General features: G+C 33.2%; 2 protein-coding genes across 2 annotated transcripts; one reads left to right on the top strand and one right to left on the bottom strand.

Moving 5' to 3' along the window:
- Positions 1-11,126: 11,126 nt before the first annotated feature.
- LOC132030973 (NADP-dependent malic enzyme) lies at positions 11,127-17,864 on the top strand. Its single transcript, XM_059420780.1, has 19 exons — positions 11,127-11,382; positions 12,457-12,577; positions 12,855-12,929; positions 13,531-13,682; positions 13,771-13,876; positions 14,605-14,670; positions 14,753-14,848; positions 14,947-15,018; positions 15,095-15,178; positions 15,259-15,357; positions 15,777-15,824; positions 15,921-15,974; positions 16,078-16,176; positions 16,259-16,348; positions 16,430-16,507; positions 16,803-16,877; positions 16,971-17,061; positions 17,355-17,483; positions 17,739-17,864. The coding sequence occupies exons 1-19, from the start codon at positions 11,228-11,230 to the stop codon at positions 17,825-17,827; spliced, it is 1,779 nt and encodes a 592-aa protein (XP_059276763.1). The 5' UTR covers positions 11,127-11,227; the 3' UTR covers positions 17,828-17,864.
- Positions 17,865-21,027: 3,163 nt separating this feature from the next.
- Positions 21,028-21,354, bottom strand: LOC132031937 (E3 ubiquitin-protein ligase RING1-like). Its single transcript, XM_059421791.1, has one exon. It carries the CDS (start codon positions 21,352-21,354, stop codon positions 21,028-21,030), a length of 327 nt encoding a protein of 108 aa, XP_059277774.1.
- Between the last annotated feature and the right edge of the window lie 2,087 nt (positions 21,355-23,441).

The following is a 23,441-nucleotide window of genomic DNA, read 5'->3' as shown; positions in this document are numbered from 1 at the left end:
AGAAGTAGATGAGATAGGTTGAAAATCTTCTAGCACTAATAGTACATCAGGAGGAGGAAAATGAGTGTGAGGGGTAGACTGATTGACAGTGAAAGGGTAAGTATGCTCATGAAAACTCACATCTCTAGAAATAAATATTTTCTTGGTGTTAAGGTCCAACACTTTATACCCCTTTTGATCTGAAGAATACCCCAAGAAAACACATGCCCTTGCTCTTTCATCAAATTTTTCTCTTCCTTGTGATAATGTAGAGACATAACAAAGGCAACCAAATGATTTGAGAGAGGTATAACAAGGTTTCCTGCCAAATAGAATTTGAAAAGGACTCTTCCCTTTGAGAACTTTAGAAGGCAGTCTATTAATCAAATAAGTTGCAGTTAATAAACATTCTCCCCAATAGCATATAGGAACTTTAGATTGAAAAAATAATCCAGTAGGAAGTTCTAAAAGATGCCTATGCTTCCTTTCAACCACCCCATTTTGTTGTGGGGTACCAGTGCAACTTCTTTGATGTAAAATTCCTTTTTCTTGTAAGAAAAGTGCTTCTTGGGTTCCTCTTCCCAATTCAAAAGCATTATTAGATCTGATGCTTTTCACTTGTACTTCAAATTGTCATTCCACCATAGAAAGAAAGGATTTTAAAACTGGAAAAGCATTAGATTTGGTTGTCAATAAGAAAGTCCATGTTCCTCTACTATAGTCATCTACTATAGTAAGGAAATACTTATACCCATTGTGAGTTGAAGTTTTATAAGTTCCCCATGTATCAATGTGAATTAGTTCAAATATCCTTTTAAATTTTATTTGGCCGATAGGAAAGAAAGATCTAGTTTGTCTAGCTTTTGGGCATATGTCACACACATATTCAAAATTAGTATGAAAAGTGAATGAAATGAAACTTATTCATTACTGAAAAGGGTAAATGCCCAAGTCTAACATGCCAAAGCTTTACATTTGAAATAGCATTGGCAGAAACTGGAAATGAAAAGAAACTAGAAAGACTATTGGAATGACTTCCTTTTTGAAATGAAACTACATTGACGTTGGGTGAACACTTAATGCTAGAAACTCTAGGTTGTAGTAGATATAGCCCATCTTTTGCTTCACCAAAAACTATGACCCTCCTCAAAGAATGGTCCTGCAATATACACTCAGTGGATGTAAAAAATACTGAGCAAACAAGCTGAACACACAACCTATGGACTAAAAGCAAATTATACTTAAAATATGGGACATAGAGCACATTCTTAAGAGTAAGATTGTGTAGAATTGGTACACTTCCTATGTGTGATAGTTATTTTGAAAGAATTAGGCAAATTGCTATTAACAGGAACAGGAAGTGCAATTAATGATGAAAAGGAAGATGAATCAAAACACATATGTTCTGATGCCCCTGAATCTATAATCCAGGTTTTAGAGTTATAAACAGAGAAACAAGATCCTGAATAATTTAGAATTGTACTAGCACATGCATTAACATTGATTTCTGAACTAGAGTTTCCTGTTTTTCCCATCTGCAGTTGCTTGCAGATCATCTGTGCAATTTCTGTGCACTGTGCCTTGCTAAAATATTGCTGGTTAAGTGTGGATGGTTCATTTTGTACCCTATTGTTTCCCTGAATTTCCTCAGTCATACCTGCATTTGCTTTTGCTGAAACTCCACTTCCCTTTTGATTAGTGAATTCAAAGTCATCAGGATACCCTATTAGTCTATAGCAATCATCCTCAACATGCCCTATCTTGTGGCAATTTGTGCAAGACACATTTGGATTTTATTTGTTCCTTCTTTTAAATTTCTTAGATGCATATGTTGGTTTCTGGGGATATCCTCCTCCAAACCTTTGTCCTGTGTTTGTGTTTCCATTTCTGTATGCATGTTGGTTTCCTGTTCTTTGTGCATTTCTTCCTTGGTTTCCCACCATGAAGAAACCTGAATCAGATGGTATTTGTGCATTAGCATGAAACTCTCTTTGATTTTAATCCTGTAACAACAAAGAATAAGCATGATCCATGCTGGGTAAGGGGTTGAGCATCAAAATATTTCCCCTGGCATATGCATAAACATCATTCAAGCCCATTAGAAACTGAATCATTCTCTGATCCTCTAGAGATTTAGTTAACTTCTTTTTTCCTTCACAAATCCAATCACAAGTGCAAATCACATCTACGTTCAATGAATCTAGCTCATCCCACAATTTTTTGAGCTTAGTGAAGTAACCAGAAATGTCTGTACTTCCTTGCACTAACCCACTTAGTTCCTTTTGCAGGTGATAGAGCTTTGCTCTATTAGATTTCCCAAACCTGCTCTCCAAACTGTTCTGCAGATCTTTAGCTGATTTTGAATAGATGACACTGTCTCTAATATCCTTGGAAACTAAGTTCAATAACCATGTAGTCACCATATCATTACAGCAACTCTATTGAAGAAAGTCAGTTGAATCTAGATCTGGTGCACTGTATGACATGCAGTCACCATATCATTACAACAACTCCATTAAAGAAAGTTAGTTGAATCTAGATTTGGTGCACTGTATGATCCATTGATGAAACCCAGTTTCCTTTTAGCAGATAGTGCTATCAAAATGGACCTTCTCCAAGCTGAAAAACCCTTTCCATAAAAATGGAGTGCATAAGAGTCATACCAGGAGAGTCTGAAGGTTGAAGATAGTAAGGGTGAGTTGGATCAATGGTGTTGTTCTTTTTTCCAGTCACAGCTCTAACTCCAACAGCAAGAGGGGTTTCATCAGTCATTGTGAATTAGAGGTTTGAAGAACTGGTGTTTTAATGAGAAGAAAAAGAAGATTTGGTGATTAAGATGAAAGGAATTGGATCGAGCCTTATTGCTCTGATACCATGTTGGATATTCAAGAATGAGATTTAGAAATTCCTTGTATTTCTCAATAAAAATTATATGCAGTGTAGCTGCTAATTTATACAATTCTTCTAGGGACTAAATGCTAAATTCCTAGACTATGTAACTAACTAATCATGAATTTTGTACAGCTCGTAAAAGAATCAAAGTTTCATTTTTTCTATGTGACTATGTACACTATAAATATGTTGTGCTTCTTTCATTTGGGTTGTTCTATTGCATTGGGCCGCTCTTTGTTGCTTCAAAAATGACCCAAGATTGATGTTGAGCCCATAACTTATTACAAAGGCCCAATACCAATTTTATGTATGTGTCACGACCCCAATTACAGATCGTGCGGGCACCTACCTTATTATCACTAATATGCGAACCCTTACCCATTTATCCATTAATCATTAGCCAATTTCAACTTCTTTAATCAATTACTAAACAATATATAAGTGAACGAATGAATAAATTAATCAATTCATAATTAATAGATAATATAAGTGCAGAAGTCTTAACTATTACACCCCCAAGATCTGAAAGTCATCATACAAGGACTCTAACGAACAATATCTAAAGAATGAAGTATATCTCAAATATAACAACAAAGAATGTCTGGAGTAAAAATAGACACCTGGGAAGAGAGATCTTCAGGTGGCATGGCATGGATAGAAGCTCACCTCGGATCTGATCGAGCAAACTAGCTTCAAGCTAGAGATGTAGTCTGGATGAAATCTTCGGAACACAATCTGCACTCAAAAAGGGAAAAGAAGGGCAAGTATCAAGACAAATACTATGTACCGGTAAGCATCATAGGCCGACTAAGATTAATTCACGCATATAAATATAAAATCAACAAGATAAACAAGATAGGCACTTAACACTCAAATCCAAGTCTGAGAATATCCCATAACGAAGTCACTAAGATGAAGCTTCTAAACCACAAGTCGTCAAGTTTCAATAACCTACCGATAATCACAGTCCAAGTTACTTCCCTAGGTAGAGTCACTAATCCACAATTTAACTCAGTCAATGATCATATCAATACCACAATAGCCGTTTCAGCAAATATACAAAAATTAGAAGTCATACCAACCTAGCTAATGTCCAACCAAAACACCATGTCCGAAGACCTAATCATTCTTTCTCCCGTCAATTCTACACAATACATATGTTTCGCTAATCAAAGTCTAACTAAAGTAAGCCATAACCTACCTGGAATATCGAGCAACAGTCTCGAATTACCAAACCATAGCCTTGCCTTCCTATTTGGAGGACCCCAAAATGATTAACGTCTATCAAATATGAATTCTATGTTAGAATACGAATCTAAGGATACCCATATTGCCATAGTTTTACCCGAAACCCCTAAAATAGCTAAACCCTAGCCACAAGGGCAAAACTGGAATTTTATTAAAAATTCAGATACAATATAGTCAAAATAGTACTCTACGAGTCTAAACGAGTCCAGCGATACCAGTATTGCTATACTTTTAGAAAAATGTCTAAAATACCCCTACAATGTGAATCCGGGTTCATGAGGGTAAGATGGGAAATTTAGTGCACAATTATGTTACCCATCATTTTTTTTTTGTTATGTTACCCATCACCTAGTTAACCTTCAATCTTAAATTCATGGAATTCTATTCATCACAAGATATCCAAATTCATCTTTTCTATTTTTAGCCCTAGGGTTCTTAACCCATTAGTTCTTCACAATTAGTGTGTAGGAATGACTATGAGATATGATAATCGACACATAAATAATGAATACTAGGTTAGAATCTTACCCCAAAGTGCTTTTGAATGATTTTTCATTGTTATCTCCCAACCCTTCAACTATTGAAGGTTTCATCAATTCTTGGGTTCTAATCTTGCACCCACCATTAATGGAGCTTAAGCTTGTCATGGGATTTGAAGAAGGAATGATAAACAATCACATAAGGGTTTGCACTTACCTTCAAGGAAGAACTTCACCCTAACCCTAGGAAAATAGCCTCTCACATTCTAAGGAAGTGTTTTTGGGTTTAGGATGGGAAAAACTTGAAAAAAAGACATTAAAAACGGACCTACTGCCCAGTTGGGCCGCTGTGGCGCTCACCAGGCCACTGTGGCGGTCACCAGGCCGCTATAGCGGTCCCTGCAGTTTCCGCCAACGGGCCAGCTGGGAATGTACCGAACGAAAACGGGCATAACTCTCTCATCCGGAGGCCAAACGCGACGATTCTTTTTCCTATAGCTTTGTAATTTCGATACGGATCTAATGGTTCAAACCTCACTAAAAAAAAGGCTGGATGATCAATCTGGAGCCATTTCTATCCACAGACCTCCGGCGAAAACACCAAATATGAGCGCGACAAAACCCTAAACCCATCTGAAACTCTTTGGAACCTCACCAAAACTTGTGGACAAGTTCAAAATCATCATAATAACATATTGGAACTTCCAAAACATAGACATGGGGTCATCCTAACCCGAAGTTGACCATGGTCAACTCTAACTCGTCAACTTAACTAGTTTCTCCATGAATGACTCAATTTACACTCGAACCTTGCGGAACCCAACCCAATGACTTTATTAAGTCATAGATCATACTAACGGGTCTCAGGGAAAGGGTCGATGGGTCAAAACACTATAACGACCAAACGGGTCATTACAGTATGTGTTGAAGAGGTTTCATCACCTCGTATACTTAGAAGACTTTTTCCTCTTTCATCATCTTCATCTGATAACCCCATTTTCTCCACTCAACACACCATTGCTTGAAATACCTTTGTCATCATTGGAACACTGTTGTATTTCAACATAGACTTATTGGAGAAGCTTAAGAATCCCAAAAACCAAATAAACCTGATAAATATACTAGCATAGAGATGCCACACTAGGATTTTTCAAAACTGGATTAAACTTGTAAAGTTTCAATCTTTGTCTCTCTCCCTCTTGTAATTAGAATTTGTTGGTTATTTTTTCCACTGAAACCCAATTCATCAGAATTCTGGAACTAAAATATCAAGATGGGTATTTTTTGTAACTCCCTAAAAAAAATACTGCATGACCTAAATTCTAGTTAATATCCAAAATTCTCAAACAACACAAAAGAATCAAAATGTTAAGGTTCAGAGAAAACATAGTAGTAACCTTCATATATGATAATATATACTCCCTTTGTCCCAAAAAGATTGTCCTACCGTCCTTATTAGTTTGTCCCAAAAAGATTGTCACCTTTCTATATTTAGAAATAATTTAACTTTATGAGATGATTTACAGCCACACAAATATCTAAGGTTTGTTTTGGACAAGACATTTCAAAAGTCTTCCTTTATTTCTTAAACTCCGTGCCAAGTCAAACTAGGACAATCTTTTTGGGACGGAGGGAGGAGCATAGAGATGTCACATTAGGATTTTTCAACTTGTGAAGTTTCTATCTTTGTTTCTCTATCTCTTATAATTAGAATTTCTGGAGTTTATTGGTTATTTTTTCACTAGCATAGAATTTTGAAGCCCAATCCATCAGAGTTTATCTGTTAAAAAATATTGTATCTTGTTCTCCATTATATGCAAATCAATGTAGTGAAAGCTTGACACTGTTGTAAGTCTTCAGGAGTTTTATTTCTATAAGAATTAGAGTTCCAATTCAAAGTTATAAAAATCAATATTTAATTGTAAATGAAAGATAAATGTGCAAAAGTTATTTCTTTTAGTATTGAAAAATTTCTTTATTAAGGCATATCTTTATAACTCTAATGTGCAAAAGTTATTTCTTATAGGTATGAATATAAACAAGTGGATTGAAAGATCTTTTCTCAGAAATAGCACATTCTCTCAGAAAAGAGGAAGAGGCTTCCCATATGGGAGACGAAAATGGATTTCATCAGTGCTTTCCGTGAGAATCAAATATTTCTTTTGGTATCACCGCCCGAAAGCGGCAAAAATACTTAGGTTTGTGTCGTAAATTCAGTTTCCTAATAATTAGTTTGTCATGGTGCAACATTCATTCTTTTTTTATTTTACATATCTCACAATACATTCTTGAGCAGGAAGACGTAGAGGTGGCAGGTAGCATGTACTAGCCACGGAGGATAGTGGAAACATCTTGTGATGTCGCTGAACAAATGGATGTGCAACTTGGGGAAGGAGTTGGATACATGAACTTAATTGAGGAATGTAAAAGCGCAAAAACTATTTTGAAGTATGTAGATATAGAATTCTTGGAAGTTTCTTAAGTTAGATAAACACTCACGAATTAGCCTTTGATTTCTATTCGCGTTTGGCAGGTATTAGATGGTGTGCTTTTAATGGAATCCAATTAAGACATCTTTGGATTTTTAATAATTCATTCATATTGGACCATAAAAAAAGTGCCAGAAATTTATTTATATTGAAATGAAGAAAATATTATAAAATAGAAATTTTATTGTTATTATTATATATAGGTGAGCTTGACAAACAACCATCTCCAAGGGTTCTTTTAAGTTAGTAAATGTTATACATATGGTTCAATACACAACCTCTATTTTTATTGCAAAAAACTTTTAAACATATCTAGATATTTGAGTAATTGAATTTGAACTTCTAAAATATTAGGCAAAGGTCTAACATTATAAAACTTGAAAATAGAAATAAAAACTTGAAAACTTGAAAATGAGGACCTGGCGCTGAAGTACGCATTTCTGTTATTGAATAGTTTCCCATTAATGTCCAACTTTGTAAATCTAATATATAGGCAAACCTTTCTATAATAGCATTGTTTGTCTGAAAATTTTATTGCTGCTATAGTGAGGTGTTGTTATGTATGTATATGACATTTGATGTTTAGATCTCATTTAGCTGTTATAAACAAAAGTACACAAAAAATTATTTTCCTGCACTTTTTATGTTATAAAAGAAAACAAAATACTTGTTAATTTTAAAATATCAATTGATTTTCATATTTCATTAATTAAAATTGAAAATATTACTAAATTACTAATAAATCCATAACTAGTTGTACCATACCGATAAAGAATTAAAATCTAAGGAACATATGCATTTAAAATTAGTTGAAAATTAAATATTTCAAGTCTAGGCCCCATATTGCGTGAATAAAGAATATGTGATGAATAATGTTATTTTTTACCAGAAATATAACAGTATATAGTTACAAAATTCAAAATTAATTCACATCATAAAAGGAAGATAGCAAAATTAAAGTTTTGCAAATGCAAAATCAGAGATATTACATACCAATTCATTATTAAGACTACATTAAATCGTAAGATTCTGTTGTTTGCATATATTAAAAGAAGAAAATATATTTCTCATAGTAATCTGATTTAGTCTTGCAAATTTTCAAACTTAAAATAGACTAACTACGAATACCAAAGTCAGGGAAATAAGTATAAAATTTGTACAAAATCGGTGTTTATAGTATTGTATAAAAGGGAAGAAGTGTATATGCATTTCTACACTGTATAAAGTGTATAATAATGTATGCGAAGTGTTTATACACACTTTACTCAGTTGTTTTTGCTAAGACCTGATCAAATCAAACTCAAGATCAATGACGGGGTAAATCGAAATAAAGATAAAGATTGGTGGTTTATGGATGCAGATCCGGTGGTAGGGGTAGTTCGATGTTGTAACGATGGATCTGGATAGCTCGACGATAAAGCTGAAAAATGAGCTTCTCACTGCTTTAATGGTGGTGGATTCGATTTCAGTGGTGATATTAACAGGTGTTTTAGGGTGAAAAACGATGGATCTGGAAGCTGAAAAACGAGGTTCTTAGATGGTGCTTTAATGGTGGTGAGAAAGAAAGGCAAAGGATGGAGCTCAACTGTGATTTGGTTCTCGTGCTCTCAGATGAGAAGATGAAGAAAATAAATCTCTGACGGCTAAAGCGGGTAAAAAAAAAAAAAAGGAGGGGGTAAACTGGGTAATTATTTTTTCCTAATTAACATGGAGTGTAAAAATCTATATCTAATTTTTATTTTTAGGAATATAATATGCTGAGGATTGTATCACGCTTCGAATTTAGGGAGAAATTTATGACTGACTCGACTATCCAATTCTCGTCGAGCGAGCAAACATTCAAACATCAATCATTAATGTAAACTTATGTGATCTCTTGTATTAACGTAAACTTGATTTTCTTATCATACGCGCTTTTATTTTTCTCTTGAAGGTAAGTCAAAGTATTGTGAAAAATTAAAGTTAATTTTTTGGAAGAATAAATATCATAGATATTTCATCGTTGGATGTGGATCTTAGATAATTATCTTATAGGGTTTTGCCTTGATTTTCTTATCATATTTAGATGTATTTATTTTAGATCTATAAATAGGGATGATCTTGTACATTTCTAGTCAACCCAATTGAAAGTCAAAGTATAAGTCTTCTTCCATAATTCATTAGTTGAATCTTCTCTTAGTAACGAAAAGGAAAATATATAATTCTCTTTCATATTTTGCTATTCCTTTTCTTGGAGGAAAAGGTTTTGGACTTCTATATATTGAAGATTCCGTCTCATACAACAAACACAATAGTATCCACAATGTAGTCTTTTAGGGTTGAGTTTTGTTTAGGGGGAAGATTTTTCTCTCTACAATTTTTATAGTTTTTTTTAATACTAGTTTTTCAATATGTAGGTCACTTGACCAAATCATATTATAATATTATGCCTTTTTAGTATATTTTTCTATGTTGTCTAATTTATCGTCATTCAAGGTTTACAATTATTAGCTTCCGCATGACGCCCTGATTATTTCGGTCCCAACAGGATGCTTCAATAATGACAAATCGAATGCGATTAACACATAATTTCACATAATTAAGGCGATAGACAACAATTATGAAAGCAATAACAACAAAAAGAAACAACATACAATTTTACACGTGAGAAACCCTCAAAGGAAATAAAACCATGACCGTCACCAATTCTTATTGTTTTTCAATGAAAGATGATTACATGATACATAATTATGTGGAGAAACCATGGCGGAAAACAAGTTTTCGTTGAAATGTTGAGAAATTTCTTGATTTTTTTTGTGAGAAAATATTACTATCTCTTCTTTTCTTACTGATTCAATCAAAAAATCAAAATATTTGTAAGACTGGCCATTGAATATTTTTCGATGAAATTTCAGTGGAAAAATAGTGATTTTCTAGTTGTACATCAAATGTTCACAACCTTTTTCAGTATGAAATTTGTACTTCTGCGTATTTGAGAGCAACGTGTCAAGAAGAGGATGAGAAAGTCATCAAAACCACCTGCAGGAATCTATTAATCATAAACCACCTTCGTCCGTCGCACGCTATTAAAATTCATGTTACATGTTCATGATCATCACGGATATATATAATTTTTAAAGTATACTAAATTTATTTTTAAATAAATGGAGTTTATCAAATTTAGAAAGTTCTAAAATAAGATTTAACATTCTAGTTCATGTTCAAAAATGATTTTTTTTCATAATATTTTATTTGTCTATTTGTATGACACTTTTTTTCTTACTTATTTCAAATGATGGGCAGTTTTCTATTTTTAAAATTAGTTAACTTTAACTCTTGTTATTTCACTTTTAAATATGACATGATTTTACGATCATAAAAATTTGATAGCATATATAAGATAATCATTTTTCTTTCTTAAATTTTGTATCTAATCAAATATTCCTATGATTCAAACGTCATAGCATAATGAAGACGGTACAGTATTTTGTCGGAGTTCTTACCAGCTCCAATTCCATAGGAACTTCCTCAATTTGAAGAATAGTAGCATGATTATAGCTATATCGATTTAAGAGCGGTCAACTAAATACTTTTTATTAGAAATTATATTATATACCATCATGTCATATATACTTATTTTAACAATTGACCTACCTTAGATTACAAATTTTACAATTTAAAGAAGCTAGCTTATTATAAATATTATTTGAGTGATTTGATAATAAAAAAAATTCTTGCAATGCATATAATTAATTTGTTGTTATTGTTGCATATAGTAATTTAAACTCTAACAGAATCTTTTCATACCAAGACTCAAATTAAGACTTAATCAGTGAAGGATCTTATCTTATCTTGATATTGTCATTGAAGCTATCCATATATATATATACCTCCAAAGGAAGGTGAAAGTCTATCATTCATCTTTTTGAAGAATGACGTGGGTCAAAGTGAAGGAAGAATCAGGAATCAGTACAAGTGTTGTCAAGTATATATATATTTTATTACGGAGTCAGGTGTTGTCAAGTGTGTGTATATATATATATTATTACGGAGTACTGTTCTAGTGCTTCAGAGACTACACGTATAAGGCTTATTGCCTTATTTATAGGTGGCAAAAACAAAAAAGACTTACCACTTACAAGTGTGTGTGAGAGAGAGAAAATGGAGAGCAAAATGAAAGAGAAGAGTACTGGAAGTGATTCGGTGCTGGATATGTCATCAACATCAACGGTCGGAGGTGGTGTTGAGGATATCTACGGTGAGGATCGTGCCACGGAGGATCAACTTATCACCCCATGGACTTTTGCTGTTTCAAGGTACTCTCAAGTTCGAAACGAATTAATTAATGATCTCCAGTCATCAACTTCACCTAAGCTCCATGGTTATTGTTCTACACACACACATAACACACAACACAGTATTTGTACGGATATCTGCTTCTTTTTCCCTTCAATCAACACAGTTACCGATAAATTTTCTAACGGTGTCGGTCTACTCTATTTGCACAGTCAGACCTCTATATAACAATCGTCTTCTATAATAATAATAATATTTCACTATAACAATCACGTTTTTTATGGAAGCGATGTTCAAGTTATGTTATGTTATATGTTCTATATAACAACATTTCACTAGTAAGAAAATATCGGGACAAACAAAGCCGTTATAGACTATACAACTACATACTATCATTTTTTAGGAAAATATATTTACGCCAAATTTTCGCAAAGTGGTGTTGGATGACACACTTTCCAACAAGTTGTCTTCGTCAGTACCAGGGGCGGACCCACTATATAATGACATTTTATTATGGTACATATATATATAGAAAATATGTATATGTATTTAAAAGACCCCCGAGACAAAGTCGTTATAGAGTAGATTGACTGGACAACTACTTTTTCTATTTTTGTTATGTTTTTTTAGGTTGTCGTTTTTCTTTCAAAATATATTTACGCCAATAACTTAGCATAATTATTAAGTTTTCAAAGAGTTGCCAAACTTTCACATAATAAGTGACATATTTATATTAATGATCACACTTTCCACAAAATCCTGGATTTGTCTTCGTCACTACATGCATATACATATAAAATCCAAAATGAATGAAGGGTTAGGAGGATAATGGTCAAAATTATCTAATTTTCACTCCCCAAAGGTATTCTTTTTATTAAGATGTTGTCTTTAATCAAATAAGTTCCCAAGTGATCTTTTTCAAAATGGTGATACATCGTTGATTATGGCATTTCTTCTTCTGATCATTGAGTGGAGAGTTATATTCAGTTCATGAATTATTAAGACTTGCAAGTGTAATTTTACTTGTTTTAATCATTAAATTTGGCTGTAAATTTGATTGTTGTGTGTTTATTAATTTTTGGCTTGTAAAACAGCGGTTACAACTTGTTGAGGGATCCACGTTACAACAAAGGGCTTGCCTTCACTGAGAAAGAAAGAGATGTTCATTACTTGCGAGGCCTTCTTCCGCCTGCGATTATACCCCAACAGCTTCAGGTACATAAATTACTTAAGGCTAAAAGTGGAAAATATTTATGGGCTTTTAACACATTGGATCGCTTGGCCGAAAATAATTAAAGTCGCTATTCAAATATATAAAAAATATACACTAATGATGTATAAAATATTCATTACTCCTACATTAGTAGACGAAAAATATTGATTTGCCAGCTATTATTTTAGTGGGCGGTTATACAATTTAAAACTCCCAATATTTATTTGATGCGCTTTAGAGGAATTTTGTTAATCTCTTGTGTTATATATGTCATACCAGGAGAAAAGACTTATGCAGAGTCTCCGGCAATTTGAAGTCCCTTTGAATAAATATATTGCCCTGATGGAATTAGAGGTATTCTTGGAAACCAAATGCTTGACTTATGAATTTGATTATGCATCAGTTTTGCTATTATTTACTTATCATCAGAATGGGGTGCGGGTTAATTTCGTCTATGATCACTTAACTACACTTTTAACAGTAAAGTCGCAAAATTATTTTTTGTCACTAATTGAACTTTTATGCTCGCTATGACAGTAAAGCCACTAAACTTACCCTCTATAATGATAAAGTTACAAAACTATTTTCTATCATATTAGTAATTAAAATTTTACAGACTATAACAGTAAAATCACTAATTTTTACCCGCTATAATGATAAAACCTACCCATCAAGGTGACTTTATTTTTATATTGGGTTAAGTTTTGTGACTTTACTATCATAGTGGATAAATTTCACTTACCTTAATGTGACAAAAATAGTTTGTGACGTTACTATCATAGTGGATAAATTTCAGTTTCCTTAATGTGACAAAAAGATACTAGTTTGTGACTTTACTGCTATATTAGGTGAATTTCATTTTGCTTTAATGACAAAATATAGCTTTGTGATTTTACTTGGTTGAAGTTCAGTGACCATAATTAACTCGACAAGTCACTGTATTGGCTGTGTTTAGGAGAGAAATGAAAGGTTGTTCTACAAGCTTCTTATTAATAATGTGGAAGAGTTGCTTCCAATTGTATATACTCCGACTGTTGGTGAGGCTTGCCAAAAATATGGAAGCATTTTTAGGCGTCCCCAAGGTTTATACCTCAGTTTGAAAGAAAAGTACGGTACTTTTACTAGTTAAAGCTTATCTACCGCTTCAATGTGAAAGTAATATTAACTAAGACTGGAAGTATGTATTTATATGCAGAGGAAGGATACTTGAGGTATTGAAAAATTGGCCAGAAAGGAAAATACAAGTCATTGTTGTTACGGATGGTGAACGAATTCTGGGACTTGGAGACCTTGGCTGCCAGGTAATAATCCTTTGAAATATATGTGTTAGCACGAGTTTTGTATTGTGTGTGGTAGCTAAGTGTATTGAAAAGAGTTCGATTGAAGCCCCTTTGTCGTAAGGTTATACTGTGTGAATAGGGAAAAAATAAAGAGCTTTTATATATAAATTATTGAATGAAGGGGAACCTTGGAGCAACGGTTACAAGTTAGAGCAAGTTAGAGTTAGGATGACTACGGTTACGAGCTGAGGAATGCGAGCTTAGTGGCTTGTATATATTAAGTTAGGATAGTAAATAACTACATTGTGTTATGTTGCAGGTTCAAATCTCAAGTGTGACATGCTTGCATACTTTTTAACCCCGCAGCCCCCCACCCCCCCCCACCCGTGAATGCGGGATCTTTTTCTTGTTTGACTTTGTGCGATGCTATCTTTTATATATTAATTATTGTTGAACCCCCAAGACACAAGAGAAGTTTGTAGTATAGTGTAAATAGTTCACAAATTGTGTTATGTTCAAAACAAAAAGCAGTGAAATTGAAGAAAATGGAATCAAGTGTAGAAATGCTATGCATCCTTTTCCTTTTAACCCCCGCAGCCTCCCCACCCCCATATCTCAAAATTTAGGTTTATAACTCTATTTTTAGGATTTTGAATTAAATAATTCTTTTTCTTGTTTGACTTTGTCATGCGTCAAATAGAGTAGAATAACAGAGTAATCCTGATATGAATTCCATTATATTGTCACAGGGAATGGGGATACCAGTAGGGAAATTGGCTTTATATACTGCACTTGGAGGAGTCAGACCTTCAGCGGTACCAAAACCTGTTAAACTTTATGCACTACTATATATAATTTATAACTATGAATGTCCTACCATTTTGCTTGCGCGTGCAGTGCTTGCCTATAACCATTGATGTGGGAACAAATAATGAGCAGCTACTGCAAGATGAGTTCTACATTGGGCTCAGACAAAAGAGAGCTACTGGGAAGGTCAACTTTATAATAGTCACTCTATATTATCTGTTTTAGATTACCATGTAGAAGTATAATGACATTGAGAAAAGTCTGTTTCTTTTCGCTCCTCGTAGGAATATTATGACTTTCTTGATGAGTTCATGAAGGCTGTGAAGCAAAATTACGGTGAAAAGGTTCTTGTACAGGTTAGCTATTTAAAAGTTGTTAACAATCATTGCCTTTCGTAATTTCAAAGTCTAATATTTGTAACATGATCTGCAGTATGAAGATTTTGCGAATCACAATGCTTTTGAACTGTTGGCAAAATATGGTACCAGACATTTGGTATTCAATGATGATATACAGGTACTATACAACTTTTCTTTTGTGGCTTTTGTCTCAGATTTTTTAGTTTGTTCTGTTTTTTGATACCATTAATACTGCAGGGGACAGCTGCTGTGGTACTTGCGGGGCTCGTTGCATCCCTAAAGCTGCTCGGAGGGTCCTTAGCTGATCATACGTTCTTGTTCTTCGGTGCTGGAGAAGTAAGACTAGAACTTTCTTTTAAAGGCTCAAGTTTGTAATTGTTTTTGGTGGACGTGTTACTGACGACATGTAAAAAAGAAGTAAATGATACTCCGTCCGTCCTAGTTTATATATGTGTTTGACAGGACACGGTATTAAGGAAGAAAGGAAGACTTTTGAAACTTGTGGTCTAAAACAAGATATAGATATTTGTGTGGCTATAAATCATCTCATTAAGGGTAACATAGTGATTTTAAAGTTTAAATTGTTACTAAATATACAAATGTATCATTCTTTTTGGAACTGACTAAAAATGAAAGATTATAACATAATTGGGACACATGAATAAATAGCAATGCAAGGATAATTCGTATCAGAATAATCACACAAAAACACAGAAAGTCATTAAATTGTCATGTTGATCTCTTTATGATTGCAGGCTGGAACTGGTATAGCAGAACTCATAGCACTTGCGATTTCAAAGGAGGTATTAAATTTAAGTTGCATGTGGTCCGTTATAAAATTTTAGATAAAAGCTTATTGTGGTTTAGTAAGTTTCACTTATTGTGTTTGTTACCTGTAGACAAATGCCACTGTGGAGGAAGCACGTAAAAATATCTGGCTTGTCGACTCAAAGGTAGAAAAATAAACAATCTTGTCTACAACAGAAAAATCAGTATATTAATGGTAGTGTTTATTCTTATATTTGAAGTTTGACAGAGTTTACACGATATGCGCAGGGTCTAATTGTTAGTGCTCGAAAGGAATCACTTCAAGCTCACAAAAAACCGTGGGCCCATGAACACGAACATGTTGACAATCTTCTAGATGCTGTTGAGGTTTGATCAATGAGTTCCCTAATTGAGGAATACCTCTTCGAAACTCATTTTCTATATATTAATACTTTTGAAACTTGTATAGGCCATTAAGCCGACTGCTTTAATCGGAACATCTGGAGTTGGAAGAACATTTACTAAGGAAGTGATTGAGGCCATGACATCCATAAATAAGGTCTTATATTTCCCCAGTTTTTTATTTCGCTCTCCCAAACCAAACTTTTCTTGAGCTGACAGACTAATATATGAGTTGCAGAGGCCCCTCATTATGGCTCTCTCAAATCCAACTGCACAATCCGAATGCACTGCTGAAGAAGCTTACACTTGGAGTGAGGTAAGTAATTAATATTCATGAGAACAGAGCGGATGCAGGCTTTAGTCTTTTACATTTTTCACATGGAACACACACATGTATTGAAAAATTGAACAAATTAAAACTTTGAAACCATAATTTCAAAAATACAATGAGCTCAATGCTGATAAGAATATTAAACGTTGAATCCATCAAGTTTATGTCCTGGATTTGCCTTAGCATGAAAGGCAGTCTCTATGCACGTTACAGTTGTGTTTGGTTAAGTCTTGTAATTGTGGTTATGACGTTGACCAATTTCTTATTGCTTTATGAAAAGGGTCGAGCCATTTTCGCAAGTGGAAGTCCATTCCCTCCTGTAGAGTACAATAACAAACTCCACATTGCTACCCAGGTTTTTGAATGCATTTTATATGCTTCCTTTGTAAAGTAACTTCATATTTTACATAATTGACTAATATATAGCGTATTTCTTGCAAAAACACAGGCAAACAACTGTTACATATTCCCTGGATTTGGTTTTGGCTTGGTCATGTGCGGCGCTATCCGTGTGCATAATGACATGCTTTTAGCAGCTTGTAAGTACAGTGAGAAATTTGTATTAGGAACCTTTAACTGAAGCCTTGGTATCCGGATGATCAGACCCACAAGTAGAGGTGATAAATGGGCAAGTTAGCTCAAATTTGGGCAGGCCAAAACGGTCAAGTCCATAAACGGGTCTCGACTCAACCCCCAACATGACACAGCCTCCCCTCCGTTTTAAACTTGGGTGGATGGACGTGTTACCAAAAAATAACTTTATGATATCACCTCTATGCGCCGCAAGTTAGTGTGTAAATTTAGGTTACTGATTTATGTTTATATGAAACAGCGGAAGCGTTGGCTGCTCAAGCAACTGAGGAGCACTATGCGAAGGGGATGATTTATCCTCCTTTTGGTAATATAAGAAAGATCTCAGCTCATATTGCTGCTACTGTAGCTGCTAAAGCATATGAACTCGGTAAGTGAAATTGGATTTAAGTTATACCCACTGACAATTATTTAAAAGTTTTTTGCACCATAGGTGTTATTTTGATATAACAGGTCACTTATTATTTATTGCAAGTTGCGAATTAATGTTTATTTATAGTTACTTGTAATTCTGATTGTTGATAATATCTTATATCATCGGTACATAACACTTATAACTCATTTTGATAAACTTGATCTTGAAATGGTTTGGTTTAATGAATGGAATATGTTATATATACCGCAGGTGTTGCAACACATCTGCCCCAGCCTGCAGATTTGGTGAAGTATGCTGAGAGTTGCATGTACACTTCTAATTACCGATGTTATCGCTGATTAAATAACCTGATCAGATGCTGTAAGTACTATAGTTGAATAAAATGGATCTTTAGTCTTTATCCTTCCATGATATATGTTTGTATGTAAAAGACTTGATCCATCTATTTCTGCCTCTCTTTTGTAAGCTTTTGTTCTGTTGCAGCTGCATTGGTGATTTGCCAATGTAGTTTGGTCTGTAGAGAGGCGGAGTATTTGGAATTTTAAGTTTATGGTTTCTCGATCCATAGCCTTTATGGATTACTAGATTATTTATATTCTTGGGGTGTGACCCTTCCTCGAACCCTATATAAAGGCGGGATGCTTCGTGCGTTTGAATTCTACCGGATACTATAATCTTTTTGGATTATTGAATTCTGAATAGATTATTTATATTTCAAACGTGTGCCCCTTTCTCAGACGTTGAATGTTCTATACATCGGCCTACGTACTTAGTTTTGTCGGCCGTTGAATGTTCTATACAGTAGTCTTGACAGCAGATTCGCCCGTTAATGTACGGTCAAATTGTTTTTTTTTTTTAAAAGAAAAAAGTCATTTAATTTCTTAAACTATCTCCTCCTTCCGTCTCAAATTAGCCGGAAGAAACATTAATTATGAGGGTCTTTTTAAAACAATAACTTCTAATGGTGAAATTAAAAAAAAATTATTTTGTCTTGAACTTTTAAAACGACAAATAATTTGAGACAACTATCTTTAGAAATCACGACATATAATTTTTGGGACACGGTTCCCCTCCAGTACAGATCACCTCAAGTTCCCCCAGTGCACTCTTAATTGAGTGACACCTGTCCACTTATTCAATCAATGGTTTAAAATTAATTTTCTTAACTATTTATCTAACTATAGTTTAAAAAAAAAAAATCCTGCAAATCAATAGCAAATTATAGACCCAGAAATTAAAAAAGTCAATTGTTGAAACTGCAATTTTGTGAAATTGAACCAAAGCCTTGGGTAATTTGGAGGTGAAAATCCACAAAAAGGTTGGAATTTTCGTTAATGGATGGTTGCCATCTCTGTTGTGACATTGATTTTCCTCCATTATCAGTAACCCTTGTTTATGAAAGCCGAAACTAGAAACCCAACAAGGATTTAAGTTATTTTACAACTTGTAATTTTGTGATGTTAGAAAACGTTAATTGCTCATAAATTGCAGTCAAAAAATTAATTTAAAAAGCCAAAGACTCCAACTAGAGTATCTCAATTTGGTCTTTTTTTGTCGTTTCAGTTACTTTTTATCAAAGAAGGTACCTAGCAAATTTACAATAATAGACAAGACTGCTATAATACTGTATATAGTCTCTTTCACTTCAATTTTTCAGGATGTTCACTTCAAAGATGAGTAGTACTTATCTTCTTCCTTTGTGAGACTCAAATTCGATTGAGTCTGTTTCTTTCATCTTTTTAGAGTTTTGCATTAGAGGTATCAATTGATTTTTGTTCTGTTATTGATTTGCACGAGTTATGTTTCTTAACTATAGTTAGACAAATAGTTAAGTAAATTAATTTTAGACCATTGATTGAATAAGTGGACAGATATCACTCAATTAAGGGTGCACTGGAGAAACTTGAGGGGATCTATAATGGAGGGGAGCCTCTCCCTAATTTTTGAGACTGGTGGAGTATTTATTTAATTATAATAATGGACTAGTGTTTTGTGAAGTAATAATGTTATTTTTTCTCTTCAAAGTGATGGGTACTTAGGTTAGTTGTAGGATTCCCAAGGTAGCTAGTTATAATGACCTTTGAGATTTGTTTTCTTTAACGAAGGATGATTAGGTACTCAAATCACGTGGATGATCAAAGCTAATAAATTTAATTAAGAAGAGACGTAAACAATTTGTTGAGTGAATTTAATGATCATTTGGACCATAACGTGCAAATAATGCTTCCCTTTAATGCGTTTTTGTCTACACGTCCAAGAATAGAAAATAATTAAAACTGACAAGAATATCACTGTTACAAGTAACCATAATTAGGGTACCTGGTCTACACTACCCTATCATCCATTTTGGATGAGAAAATCCTAACCATTGCGATACATCCAATGTGAGGAAAACCATTTTGTTTGTATGTATTTATGTGATGTATTTCTGACTTTGCACGAAAGTTTTAAAAAGAAAGATTTTTTTTTCAGACGGTGTTAAACCAGTCATAAATATTTATATGACTATCATCGAAGTAAAATAAAAAATTTAAAGTTAAATTATTTTTGAATATATATATATATATATATATATATATATATATATATGTATATATATATATATATATATATATATATATAGGAAAACCATTTTGTTTGTATGTATTTATGTGATCGTATTTCGACTTTGCACGAAAGTTTTAAAAAGAAAGATTTTTTTTCAGACGGTATTAAACAAATATAATATATATATATATATATATATATATATAAATATTTAGTGAGGAAAACCATTTTGTTTGTATGTATTTATGTGATGTATTTCGACTTTGCACGAAAGTTTTAAAAAGAAAGATTTTTTTTCAGACGGTGTTAAACCAGTCATAAATATTTATATGACTATCATCGAAGTAAAATAAAAAGTTTAAAGTTAAATTATTTTTGAATATATATATAGACATATATATATATATAGTGAGCAAAACCATTTTGTTTGTATGTATTTATGTGATGTATTTCGACTTTGCACGAAAGTTTTAAAAAGAAAGATTTTTTTCGACGGTGTTAAACTTTGTCATAAATATTTATATGACTATCATCGAAGTAAAATAAAAAATTTAAAATTAAATTATTTTTGAATATATATATATATATATATATATATATATATATATATATATAATATCATTCTTTTTTAGACGTAAAACAAAAACATAGGGTAAATTCGAACAAAAGGAGTATGTGATCTAAAGGGGTCGTTTTTTCTCGAGAGGAGGCTCGCTTTCTCTGATGCCAGCAGTCTTCTACGTCTCTTAGACCATTTAATGAGTCAGCTTAATAAACCTTGAATCAATTTATTACAGAAGAAATGAGGTGACAAACAATGGTGGATGCAGCATTTCAGCATCGGATTTATTTGATTTTAATATTTTCGACTCAAAACAAAGATATATATGTGAATATTCACTAAAATTTCAATAAACATTACATCTAAACATATTTTTATAAAATAAAATGAATTTAATGCTAAGAACCTTAAAATTCGAGTCAATCAAATTCAAATTCTGAATCCGTCTTGTCCAGGAGCGGAGACTTTGAAACGGCAAAGAGGACAAGAATTATGAACGGATAGCCATTTGGTAAGACAATTTGCATGAAAAACATGACCACAAGGGACTAATTGTTTGCCATGATCATCAACACCTCTTTGAAAACCTTCCATGCATACTATACAAAGTCCATTTACATTGTTAACCATTGGCACTACTTGAAGTTGATTCTCGTCGTGGTCATCGGAAGGCGTTGAACACCGTGGTGGCTCAGCCGTGTCATCTGAAATTCCTACCACCGTTAATGCCAAATCAAGATCGAAGTCTTTATCCATTTAAAATGAAAATTTGAATGAAATTTTGTAACTTGGGATGACTGATTCTACTAGATAGTTGAATATATATAGACGAGAAAAATCCACACCCCATGCTACATTACTTGGTGGTGGGTTGGACAACAACCTAAGTGCCATGAATTTGGTTTTCTAACTTTTTGTTAATACCATTACGTAGAAAGAACCGACGTACACAGTCTGTTGACCAAGAAAACTTTGTTTAAAAAAAGGGTTTGGGTATGTTAATCTACGTAAGGAAAGAAAAAGTATTATGTGTATATTTAAGGGGTTCTTTGGTGCGCGGACTAAATTATCCCGAAATTATATTTTTTAGACTAATTTATCCCACTTGAGAGGTAGGATAAAATAATCCAAGTTTGACGGGATAAGGTGTGATATCCAGGATTAAAGTCTGAGATTAAATTTTACTGTGTTGGGATAAGTTTATACCGTCAACCAAACACAATATAGATTTAATCCAAGGCTTAATCTTGAGATATCCACCTTATCCCGTGTACCAAGTGACCCCTAAGACTTCAACTAATTGTATACAGTGTATGCATAAATTTTGAGTTTAAGTTATACACATTATTAATTTTTTACATATTTAAAGAATATGTATGTGAAAGTCGTAAGCCTCATTAAAATGTGGACAATTATATATAATTTTGAAATCACAACAGTTTAATTACCTGCTACAAAATGTACATTTTTTTTTTGTGTCGATTGTCCTTCAAAGGCACTGGTTTTTAATTTTTGCCCCTCAAATTGGTGGTCTTTAATTTTTGTTCTTCGGCTAATATCCTGAGGTTCTGGGTTCGAACCAGAGCTCAGTAAAAAAAATAAAAAAAAAATAAAAAAAAAAAGAATTTCGCAAGACAGAGGTTTAGATTCGTCATGCAAAACTCTATCTCAAAGTAGAGTTTGAAACTCTGTCATTCAAAACTCTGCCTTGCGATTTTTTTTTTTTTTTACTGAGCCGGGGTTCGAACCCCAAACCTCATGGTATTAGATGAAGGGCAAAAATTAAAGATTACCAATTTGAGGGGTAAAAATTAAAGACCAGTGTCTTTGAAGGTAATCGTGCAAATGACCCCAAAATGTAAAGGTGTCTTGATGGTATAATTTTTCTTTTTTGCCAACGATGTATATAACTTAATATAAATTTAACACTATTAGCTCATTTTTACGAAGGATCACCGGTAGATGTCGTTTTTACATGAATATAAACGGAGCCATGATATGATAAAATTAAAGATGCTTACTCGGTCATATTTAAAAGGTAATTAGAGATAAGTACATTTAATATATAGCATTGATTGAGATAACCTAAAATGGATTGTAACTAATAGCATTGATTGAGATAACGTAAAATGGATTGTAAATAACATATTAAATTACACAATTAACTCCAATGTTAATATGTATTAATTAAATCCAAATGTATTACCCTCTCCGTTTCGTTTTTTTATGGCGGTGTTTAACTCAACTGAGAGCTACTTTAAAAAAAAAAAAAAAAAAGATCTTTTAGTATAACCCAAAAGTGCCCTTTGAATTTGTGTCTTAAAATATGTCACGACATGTTTATGACTTAAAAATATATTGTTAAAAATAAAAATAAGAAGTTCAAAGTTAAAGGGTTTCCCAGTAAAAAACGTTCCATTATTTCTGATGCATATTAAAAAAGAACGTCAAATAAAATGAAAGAGAGGTAATATTTTATTATCTTTTCGCCACACCGCCACTTGACCAAGCTTTTCAGTATGTTTAACAGTAATTAGATAACTAAAGCATTTTTTTTTTCGTTGGTATAATAAGTCAATGAATGATCTGAAATTAGGTGAACATGTTTAAATTATTTAAGTACAATTTGTCTAGTGACGATAAACATCGACCGAGTCGTCTAAGCTCTCGACTATATTTTATAATTGTCAACTTTGATAACTCAATATATTCTTGATTGTACAAAGTCTTAATCTAATCCAGCTAGCTGCTTGGTGGTTTTTGGGTTATTAATTTCCAAATATAGGCGCTATCTATTCAACTATGTGTTTGTGCTCTATCTATTCAACTCTGTGTTTGGGTAA

The sequence above is a fragment of the Lycium ferocissimum genome, chromosome 9 (genome assembly GCF_029784015.1).
Source record: "Lycium ferocissimum isolate CSIRO_LF1 chromosome 9, AGI_CSIRO_Lferr_CH_V1, whole genome shotgun sequence".
NCBI lineage: Eukaryota > Viridiplantae > Streptophyta > Magnoliopsida > Solanales > Solanaceae > Lycium > Lycium ferocissimum.
The sequence above is the reverse complement of the archived record's forward strand: the minus strand, read 5'-3'. Positions and strand labels throughout refer to the sequence as shown.

Excerpts from the sequence above, each read along its gene's own strand:
- LOC132030973 (XM_059420780.1), top strand. The coding sequence starts at position 11,228 with ATGGAGAGCAAAATGAAAGAGAAGAGTACTGGAAGTGATTCGGTGCTG. Across the intron at positions 16,878-16,970 it reads AACTCCACATTGCTACCCAG|GCAAACAACTGTTACATATT; the intron begins GTTTTTGAATGC and ends GCAAAAACACAG. Across the intron at positions 17,062-17,354 it reads TGACATGCTTTTAGCAGCTT|CGGAAGCGTTGGCTGCTCAA; the intron begins GTAAGTACAGTG and ends TATATGAAACAG.
- LOC132031937 (XM_059421791.1), bottom strand. The coding sequence starts at position 21,354 with ATGGATAAAGACTTCGATCTTGATTTGGCATTAACGGTGGTAGGAATT.